Source organism: Ailuropoda melanoleuca, chromosome 16 (assembly GCF_002007445.2).
Source record: "Ailuropoda melanoleuca isolate Jingjing chromosome 16, ASM200744v2, whole genome shotgun sequence".
Taxonomy (NCBI): Eukaryota; Metazoa; Chordata; class Mammalia; order Carnivora; family Ursidae; genus Ailuropoda; species Ailuropoda melanoleuca.
The window spans coordinates 13,941,044-13,952,170 of NC_048233.1; the positions used below are offsets into that span (position 1 = coordinate 13,941,044).

General features: G+C 42.0%; 1 protein-coding gene across 2 annotated transcripts in view; it reads left to right on the plus strand.

The window, feature by feature from the left end:
• The window catches only part of PDE6H (phosphodiesterase 6H), a 94,611-nt gene that overhangs the window by 21,520 nt on the left and 61,964 nt on the right, over positions 1-11,127 (plus strand). The window contains exons 1-3 of one of the 2 annotated variants that reach the window (XM_034644613.1): positions 1,780-1,886; positions 4,431-4,961; positions 5,185-5,289. In XM_034644613.1, coding sequence (XP_034500504.1) covers positions 5,285-5,289 — 5 coding nt within the window. In that variant the 5' untranslated portion in view covers positions 1,780-1,886; positions 4,431-4,961; positions 5,185-5,284. Of the gene's footprint in view, positions 1-1,779; positions 1,887-4,430; positions 4,962-5,184; positions 5,323-11,127 lie in introns of those variants that run through there. The other variant, XR_002144456.2, reaches the window with a different exon arrangement.

Consider the following 11,127-nt stretch of genomic DNA (forward strand, 5'->3'; position numbering starts at 1 on the left):
GAAAGTCAGACAGAAATAGAATCAGCTGCTTTTGAGTTGAGTCTAATGACTGATTTTCAAACCAGTGGGAGATTGAGGCTGCACTGGCCTTAACTGAACCAAAGTTATTTTCATTATAAGGAGACAATGGGGAGGTAGAATGTCTGGCCTGGCGCCCAGGACATGAACTGGTCAGTTCTGCCCTCCTTTTCCTCCAATTTTCAAAAACCCAAAATGCTGGAGTTGAAAAGAACCTTTACGGCCATTTTCTTCCTCACCTAATTTTGTGTGGAGGGAACCGAGCCTCTGAGGAGTCAGACATCTCCCGCCGCCCTGATAGCATTAGATTAGAACAATGTGTCACTACACTACAGGATGGTACCCACAAACGAGGAGATTCCATTTTGGCTCTTCTGCGTTGGGAAGATAAACGTGGAAACAGTTCAGTTTGCACACATGTGAGTATACATTCACAGTCGACTGTATTAATTGATAGACTCTGTGTGGGAGGGTGTCCAGCTTCCTTCCCTCTCCTTAGCCATGTGAGGCTGTCCTTAGTGGTGCTTCATTGGGACACAAGTGTGAGTGTGCGGGGGTGTGTAGCGCGCTTGCTCAGAGGAGTTTCTGGGTCCAGGCCAGAGTCAGTGTGTATTTTTACATCTCAGAACTTCCCCATTCCTCACTTCATTTTATCCTTGCTATCTATTTGCGAGGAGATAGAAAGTTAAAATTAACTCCATTTCACATGTTCATAGAGTGGGAAAGTGAGGGAAAATGATGGGAAAGGGAAAAATGAGACACAGTGACGTTCCCAAAGGGACATGCTAAATTTAATGGAGAAGTCAGAACTGTTTCAGTTTTCCTAAGAGTAGGGCCACACTCTCCCCCCACTCCCTCCATTAGTAGGACTTAAAGAAGTTGTGCGATACATGGATTCTGGGAGGTACCTGTGCGCCTACGTTCATTTTTACAAAAGATGCTTCTAGTTAATTTGCTTCAACACATTGGGCTAATTTTGAAGAGAGGTGTGGCATTTGGAACCCATATGTCACTTTTTTTCTTGATCCCATTTATTTAAAATTTAACTCTCCCTATCTAAAGAGGCAGATCCTTTCATCAGCCTCTTTGGGATCAATGGTACTCCATGCCAGACTCGTCTCATGGACAGTCATTTTCCTATGACACATTATAAAAGACTAGAAGTCTTAAATAAATGAAACCTTATAACAGTCTCTTAAGTGCAGAGCAGAGAAGTGATGGAAGAGATAGTTTGCTTGGAGAAGTGGCTTTTCCCTTAGATTTCCCATTCCTTTGAAATTTTTTCCCTTTACTACAATGATGGCCACTTTGCTCCAATCTTAGAGGCTTGATCTCTCTTACGGAAAAAAAAAATGAAGCTTTTAATCTGGATGGATTTTTTGGAATCTGCTTATTTAAGGAATGTGTCCTTTACAGAAACAGTCAAGAACTCATAGAGGTGCATGAAAAATTAGTATTAGCTCTGCAAACAAAATGGCCTTTGCTGTGGTTTGAGTTCTATTCCGTTTCAGGTGACTAAGAACTGTAACTAACATATGGCCTCTTCCAAATGCTTCCCTTTTAAGATCCTGCTTGATAGTTATCACAGCTTTCCTCCTTCATTCATTAGTTATCTCATGACAAAGTCCTTTTAAGTTTATTCTTGAAATTTCTATTTCTTCTCGGAACTTGAAAACATTGTGTTTAAAACCAGATATTTGAGAACTATGTGGAAATTGTGTTTTGTGACTTGAGCTTTCCAGAAATCGTTATGCTTAGGTACTAAGATACAATTAAACTCACACAGATTGGAAAATGGTGAATTTCTCCTTCAGGAAACCCTGATGGACTTGAATATTCTATAATTTAGCAAATTAGAAAATGAGAAGGTGGAAGGAGAACTAGAAGNTAATAGCACTTCACAAAATCTGTGAGGAGAAAAGAGAGAGGCAGATTCACAAGGAAAGGAAAACCCCTAAAAGGTGGAAGGGAGGGGACTGAATGCAAACTCAATCATGGATCCCGTTATAGAACCTGGGACAGGAAGTGATAAAGACCAGCATCCTTAGCTAAAGCTAGAAGGGCAGTGAGTGCCAAAAAACATGGAGTGGGAGATGAAGATAAAAATGGGTCTCACTCACTGGGATTAATGTGCCAGCTTTTATAAAAGGAAGATAAAAGATCCTACCAGGGTTCAGTTAATTAATCTTTTTGTCCTGTCCAAATTGTATTACTGTTAACTTCCCTTAAGAACTACTTGTATTCTTGGCATTATTATTCATGAAGCGGTCAGGTGTTCTTCAGGGATCTGGGGCAATGATCACACAGTGGATCCCCTCATTCCAAAGCCTTCAGGGAGCAGATTTGTGAGGAAAGAGTGAAAAGGAAACAAGAAGAAGGATGTTTATTTTTAATAAAGAGACCCTGCCCTAACTTCCTGAACTCAAACCAGTCTAGACTTGTTTTTTCCATTTTACACAATGTCCGCAACAACAGAATAAATTTATTAAAACCAAACAAACTGGGGGTTGAGCTTTGGCACTGAAAGTCAGACAGAAATAGAATCAGCTGCTTTTGAGTTGAGTCTAATGACTGATTTTCAAACCAGTGGGAGATTGAGGCTGCACTGGCCTTAACTGAACCAAAGTTATTTTCATTATAAGGAGACAATGGGGAGGTAGAATGTCTGGCCTGGCGCCCAGGACATGAACTGGTCAGTTCTGCCCTCCTTTTCCTCCAATTTTCAAAAACCCAAAATGCTGGAGTTGAAAAGAACCTTTACGGCCATTTTCTTCCTCACCTAATTTTGTGTGGAGGGAACCGAGCCTCTGAGGAGTCAGACATCTCCCGCCGCCCTGATAGCATTAGATTAGAACAATGTGTCACTACACTACAGGATGGTACCCACAAACGAGGAGATTCCATTTTGGCTCTTCTGCGTTGGGAAGATAAACGTGGAAACAGTTCAGTTTGCACACATGTGAGTATACNCATACATTCAGTCGACTGTATTAATTGATAGACTCTGTGTGGGAGGGTGTCCAGCTTCCTTCCCTCTCCTTAGCCATGTGAGGCTGTCCTTAGTGGTGCTTCATTGGGACACAAGTGTGAGTGTGCGGGGGTGTGTAGCGCGCTTGCTCAGAGGAGTTTCTGGGTCCAGGCCAGAGTCAGTGTGTATTTTTACATCTCAGAACTTCCCCATTCCTCACTTCATTTTATCCTTGCTATCTATTTGCGAGGAGATAGAAAGTTAAAATTAACTCCATTTCACATGTTCATAGAGTGGGAAAGTGAGGGAAAATGATGGGAAAGGGAAAAATGAGACACAGTGACGTTCCCAAAGGGACATGCTAAATTTAATGGAGAAGTCAGAACTGTTTCAGTTTTCCTAAGAGTAGGGCCACACTCTCCCCCCACTCCCTCCATTAGTAGGACTTAAAGAAGTTGTGCGATACATGGATTCTGGGAGGTACCTGTGCGCCTACGTTCATTTTTACAAAAGATGCTTCTAGTTAATTTGCTTCAACACATTGGGCTAATTTTGAAGAGAGGTGTGGCATTTGGAACCCATATGTCACTTTTTTTCTTGATCCCATTTATTTAAAATTTAACTCTCCCTATCTAAAGAGGCAGATCCTTTCATCAGCCTCTTTGGGATCAATGGTACTCCATGCCAGACTCGTCTCATGGACAGTCATTTTCCTATGACACATTATAAAAGACTAGAAGTCTTAAATAAATGAAACCTTATAACAGTCTCTTAAGTGCAGAGCAGAGAAGTGATGGAAGAGATAGTTTGCTTGGAGAAGTGGCTTTTCCCTTAGATTTCCCATTCCTTTGAAATTTTTTCCCTTTACTACAATGATGGCCACTTTGCTCCAATCTTAGAGGCTTGATCTCTCTTACGGAAAAAAAAAATGAAGCTTTTAATCTGGATGGATTTTTTGGAATCTGCTTATTTAAGGAATGTGTCCTTTACAGAAACAGTCAAGAACTCATAGAGGTGCATGAAAAATTAGTATTAGCTCTGCAAACAAAATGGCCTTTGCTGTGGTTTGAGTTCTATTCCGTTTCAGGTGACTAAGAACTGTAACTAACATATGGCCTCTTCCAAATGCTTCCCTTTTAAGATCCTGCTTGATAGTTATCACAGCTTTCCTCCTTCATTCATTAGTTATCTCATGACAAAGTCCTTTTAAGTTTATTCTTGAAATTTCTATTTCTTCTCGGAACTTGAAAACATTGTGTTTAAAACCAGATATTTGAGAACTATGTGGAAATTGTGTTTTGTGACTTGAGCTTTCCAGAAATCGTTATGCTTAGATACTAAGATACAATTAAACTCACACAGATTGGAAAATGGTGAATTTCTCCTTCAGGAAACCCTGATGGACTTGAATATTCTATAATTTAGCAAATTAGAAAATGAGAAGGTGGAAGGAGAACTAGAAGGTCATAAGCTGATGACAGTTCTAAAACAGTAGCCCTTAGTAAATTGCCATTTTAACACTTGGTCTGGCTTCCATAATTATATCCAGCCTTAACCTCACTGGCTGCCATTCTTTCCCAAGCAACAGCTGGAGAGCAGTGGCTCCTTGACCCTTAGCCCTCCTCTTACAAATCAACATCACATTATTGGCTATTACCATTCTCACGTTTCACAAACATGTAAATACCTTTCCACAAACTACCTGCCTGCTGTGAACACCCAATATTTCCACTTGTTGACTGTGCAAGTCTTCCCTTCTCCAGCCCTGGCGTATCATTTGTGGCGTTAAAGGAAAAGAACATGTGGAGTGACCAGAATGAGTCAATCAAAGAGAGGCTGAGGGTCTAAGGAGTTAGATCACAAGTAATTATTTCCTATCTTCATTCTGCAGCATGTTTGCCCAAATGTGGTGGAGTGAGGGTTACTCATTCTGTGGCCTGTTTGCCCAAGTGTGGTGGAGTGCCCTTTGAGACCGGTGAGATTCTCATGATCCCGACATAGAGTGTAGACATTTCAGGACAGGGCCACAACTTTTGATGTACTGTTCAATGTATACCACTTCCTTCCAGANTGCCCAAGTGTGGTGGAGTGCCCTTTGAGACCAGTGAGATTCTCATGATCCCGACGTAGAGTGTAGACATTTCAGGACAGGGCCACAACTTTTGATGTACTGTTCAATGTATACCACTTCCTTCCAGATACTTCCGTTCCTGATACTCCATTGCGCTCTGCCCTGATACTATAACTCAACCTGCTTCAACTGCTGACCCATGTGGTGACCTGGAGCAACATCCGAGGATGAGGTGAAGATGGAGGCAGAAGTAGAGATAGAGGCCGTGAGTTGGTAGGAAAGTAATAAAAGCTGGACCACAGGGTGGTAGTTATTAGCAAGACAGTTGATGTGCCAGAGGGGGGGAGGAGCAGGAAGCAGAGATAACAGGATAAGGGTAAAAAAGCCTGACCCCCATTCTCCAATCTGGGACAACTCTGCAAGGACACCCCAGCACTAAATATCCTCATGGGGCAATCTGAGCCCTGGCTGTGACTATGTCATAGCCCAACTTTTCCTTTCGACTCAATCCTACTTTCCCCCTTTCCCCACAGGTCCCAAGAGTACTCTCCAATAAACTTCCGGCAAGGAGGTTTAGTCTCAGAGTCTTCTTCCTGGGAAACATAACCTCTGACACAACATGTTTGTTAATTTTAAAATTCTTACTTCACCACAGTTAGAATTATGTCAGATCTTGTCTATTTTTTCTTCCTCAAGCCTAGGCTAACACCATGTTCCCATATTAAGACCAGTGGGCCTAATGTAGAAATTGAATCCTGCTATTAAGACTGAGTGCAACCAAAATAACAAGTGTTGGTGAGGATGTGGAGAAAAGGGAAACTTCATGCATCATTGATGGGAATGGAAGTTGGTGCAGCCACTATGGAAAACAGCATGGAGGTTCCTCAAAAAATTGAAAATAGAACTACCCTACAATCTAGCAATTCTACTTCTAGGTATTAATCCGAAGAAAACAAAAGCACTAATTTGAAAAAACATATGCACCCCTATATTCACTGCAATGTTATTTGCAAAAGCCAAGATATGGAAGCAGCCCAAGTATCCAGTATCTATGGATAGATGAATGGATATATATATATNTGGATGGAGCTAATGGGTATTGTACAAGTGAAATAAGTCAGACAGAGAGAAACAAATACCATTCAATTTCACGTCTGTGAATATAAAGGATGGAGCAGATTGGGAGGATGGGCAAGATAGGTGAAGGGGATTACGAGGTATAATCTTCCAGTTAGAAAATAAATAAGACATGGATGTAAGGTACAGAATAGGAAATACAGTTAATAATACTGTAATAACTCTGTAATGGTGACAGGTGGTAAGTAGACTTATTGTGGTGACCATTTTAAAATGTATCAAATCATTATGTTGTATGCCTGAAACTGATACAATATTGTATGTCAATTATTCTTCAATTAAAGAAAGACTAGTGCAACTATTTGGACGACAAAATGTTAGAGTCTGGATTTCACACTTTTCATAACCTATAGAAGTAACTTAACCCCCTTGCCCTCACTCTCCCCTCCTTACCTTTACTCCTGGTGTAACTCAGACATTTTATTGTAAAATGCATGGGAGCAATGAAAGAATGGAAAGAAAAGAAGGACACACTGGCCTCTTGTGGAAATTATTTAAAGGAAGGGGACTCGCCTTCAAACTTACAGGAGTAGGACTTTAAAATTCATTTGTTTGCTTGATTTCTAGAGTACCTGTTCTCCAAAGGTTCCAACTGAAAAGAGGTTTTTAACTTCCTCTTTTTTCTCTTCTCTAGAAATGCAGAAGTGCTGTAATTAGGGGGGTGGGTCTGATACATCCCACTCCTTGTTTTATTTTTCTTTGCTTAAAAACCAGATATTTTCAGAAAGGTAAAATAAATAGGGCTGGTTCCAAACTCATTGTGAAATAGTCCATGATGAGGCTCTTCCCCTGTGCAGTAAACTATTTTTCTTTGTGGCTACTCTTCCCCTAACTATGAGACTTCCTTGGTTTATTTCCAGCCTCCTGTCCATCCCTCTTCACAGCAGCTCTCTTCTCCTTCATTCAGCTTTCCCGGTTCTGTTGGTCCCCACCCATGACCCACAACCAGTCTGATGGCCTCCAGGAGACCCCATGTTGTCACTGTAACTGATATGTCCCCCTTCTACAGCTCCTCATCCAAGGCTAACTTTGCTCTTTAAGGAGGAAATTTTGCTTGGCACCCTTATAATTGATCAGTAAGTATTTAAATAAATGGATGAGAATATGAATCAAGATAGTGGTCCCTCATAATACAGCACTTAGCACCTGTCCTGCCCCCACCCACCCAAGGTAAACGTGTATTAACAGGGGCCTGAAGAAAACCGCATGCCTTCCTTTGTAGCAGGACCAGACTAGGTTGAGTCGGGAGAAGAGTCCCATGACAGGTGGGTGTAGAGTATTGTGTTAACCATGCATTTCCGATGTCTTGACATCTGGGGCCTTGCTGACCCTGGAGAGATTGTTTTTCCTAAGCCTGGCCAATTCCAACCAAGCCAGAGCCCATATCCCAAAAACCTTCTTTAACTAAGTTCTCACTGGGCTTTCACATTCGGAGCCGCTGTCCACCTGCTCTAATCACCCCAGGGTCTGGGTCCAGACAACTAGGGACAGCTCCTGTGCCCCAGAGGCTGCTGATATTATTTAAAGAAGACAATCTTAAGCCTGATTACCTGGTCTTGCCTGTTCCTTCACACAGAAAACACAATAAAGTCTCTCGCTTATATTTTCCCCTGGCTCCTTCTGCCTCTTGACCAATCCTGGTGCTTCCCCAAGGTATGACATGTTCCCTCCTCTTGGAAACTGTCACAAACTGTCTTTTCAATGTCAATCGCTCTCCTGATCTGTTGGCTTCACCTTGTCTGAGTAGTAATAAAACCTACACGTTGAAATTATTTCAAATACTTCCCTAATCCCAAGTGTGAGGCATGCTGACTCTTTTAATACTGAGGGAAACCTCTCTTTTTCTAAAAGTTCTGACAATCTGGGAAAATTGTCAGTGTAGTATTAAGTTAAAGGCAGTGTAGTATTAAGTTAAAGAAATAAAAGTAATGATAGACTTAACTTCACATGCGTTATCAACCTGGGATCTTAAAAAATCCTTTCAATTATTTTCTTATCCTCAATGAACTGAAATTTAAAGGTAGTGTTTCCCAGGTCACAGAAGAGATGCAAATCGCTCTCCTGATCTGTTGGCTTCACCTTGTCTGAGTAGTAATAAAACCTACACGTTGAAATTATTTCAAATACTTCCCTAATCCCAAGTGTGAGGCATGCTGACTCTTTTAATACTGAGGGAAACCTCTCTTTTTCTAAAAGTTCTGACAATCTGGGAAAATTGTCAGTGTAGTATTAAGTTAAAGGCAGTGTAGTATTAAGTTAAAGAAATAAAAGTAATGATAGACTTAACTTCACATGCGTTATCAACCTGGGATCTTAAAAAATCCTTTCAATTATTTTCTTATCCTCAATGAACTGAAATTTAAAGGTAGTGTTTCCCAGGTCACAGAAGAGATGAGACTCAAACACAAATTTTCCTGGCATTCCTCTGAATCATGCCCTGTTTCTATTCCTTCTGTCAAAGTCTTCCAAATCTTCCAATGTCTTTTACAAAGTTCTGTTGTAGAACATTTCCGCTTCCTTCATACTTTAAAGAAAAGTATGGCAGTTTCTTCAGACTTTAAAAAATGAGTCCATAATGAAAAGTAGCTGAGATATATCTAGATATTTCAACAATCACATGGCCTTGGGGAAATGAATGTAGAGTCTTAGGAAATTATTGCCCAAAGATAGAGAAGATCTGGAAATTAAAGAACTTTATGATACTAAATCTGATGTTTAGTGAATGAATGAGAAACTTCAGAAATCTCTTCTTTCTGAAAGAGTTGCATTCTTTGGTCATGAGTCATCAGAGCTACAGAGAACATATTGGCTGTGAAGAACACAGGCAAAAATATCTGGAAGTTTTAGGGGACCATAAACTGAAAAAAATTCAACTCAACACAACAAAGATAAAAATAAGCATAAAAAGGCAATATGTGATAAAATTGCTATCAAATATCATCAAGCAGCAAAATGCACCATAAAGATGTGGTCAGTGTTGACCGGAGCTATTGGGGGAAATACTTCAAGTGAAATATTTGACAAATGAATCCAACGTGGAACAAAATATAGCTCGTGGGAATTTGTCTTTTAACATTTACCAAATTCCTGCAGTGGTTTGGAATCTTCTATTTTAAGCAAAAATAAAAAAAAAAAGAGGGAAAGTTGAGAAAGAGGGAAGAGAGAAAAATAAGAAAGCTAATTGAATGACTTGGAAATAAAACAAATTGGCTGAAGAGCTGGACTGTAGGTATGGAGAAAAGAAGACTGGATCAAGGGGTCAAGAGCAACGAGCAAGCCTTGGAGGTGCCACTTGGAGATGGTGGTGATTGGCGGCCGTTATGAATTTCCATGGACTACAGGTAAGAAGAAACGCATTTGTGCGGCTAGAGGACCTCAGCTGGATATCAGGAAGAATTTCGTGACCATAAATGTCAAGAGCTCTGGTTTACAGGATCAAAGGGAGGCTTCTGGGATGTGCCTATCCTAGGACTACTTTGTAGCCTCAAGCGAGAGACTGGGTGGTTTCCTGCAGCCCCGAGGATGGGCTGGATGGCCTCCCCACAATCCATCAGTCTCATGCTGCTGTGAGGCGTGCCATACACACTGCTGCTTTCTTAGCCTCCTTGCCAGCTACCCACTCCCAGCTCAGAGGCTGTGGCGTTTTCGCCACAGAAAGAAACAACTAGGTCTTTCACTCCCTGTTCCTCACTTGGACCAGTCCTAGGTGCACACTGTGGTTTTTCAGCTCTTCAGCACTTAGGCCCTTTCCTTCTGAGCCAAGGGCCTCCTGGGAACAATGTAGCATCTGTGTGTTGACAGTCATAGCCTGGGGGCCAGCGATGCTCGGCCAAACTCTCCCAGTTTCCCACAGGCTGCGTTGCACACCCCACCTGCACCAATCCACCCTTAGTCAGCCCCAGCCGGCCCCAGCACCAAGTGGCCCCCTCTTTACCTATTCCCCGACCTTTTACCTAATTCGATTCCTAGCTCTTTGGCCACATTTATACCGATCCTCATGCAGGGTGGTCTCTACCCACCTCCCATCCCACCCACAGAGTTAACAATAATACATTAGTGGCTCGTGGCTGGACACTAAACAGTGGGCACCCAAGGGGGAGTACCCTCTGCTGAACTGGGGAGCTGGGTATTTACAAAAGGTTCGGCCTACAAAGAGCTGACAGCCTCTTCCTATAACATTACGGCTCCTTATTTACTGTGTGCGCTTGTTGATCAGCACGGGAGTTAGGGACACTGAACGAGCATGGGCTTTTTACGTAGTCTGTTTCGGCTGAGTTTAGAGACTTGGAAACATCTTTTGACCCTGGCAAAAAGACAATTTCAGAAAGGTGTTTAAATAGCCTTCTTTTTGCACGTGGCCCCAAGTTCGAGAGGGACATGTGCTTATGACGAAAGCAGAGTTTCCAACGATAAAAGGGCAGAAGATCTGGTGTGCCTAACTCCTGCACGGATTCTACAGCAGATTTCACAGCAAATGACAACCCAGAGCAAACCCCCCTCCAGGAGTGTCTCCCTTTCAAAGGGACATCACAGGACTTCTCTTAAAGGCGTCCCTCAGTGGTGTGTGTTGCAGTGTATGGGACTACGCAGTGTGAATGCGGAGAAGATTGGATGGATAGTGAGAGAGCACAGACAATTTAAAAGGAAGGCTAAGGGGGCGCCTGGGTGGCACAGCGGTTAAGCATCTGCCTTCGGTTCAGGGCGTGATCCCATAAGAGCCCCACGTCAGGATCCTCTGCTATGAGCCTGTTTCTTCCTCTCCCACTCCCCCTGCTTGTGTTCCCTCTCTCGCTGGCTGTCTCTATCTCTATCGAATAAATAAATAAAATCTTAAAAAAAAAATAAAAGGAAGGATAAGGAGAGTAAATGAGATTTTAAGGAACAAAATGGAGAGCTGTGTGTGTGTGTGTGTGTGTGTGTGTGTGTGGCCCGG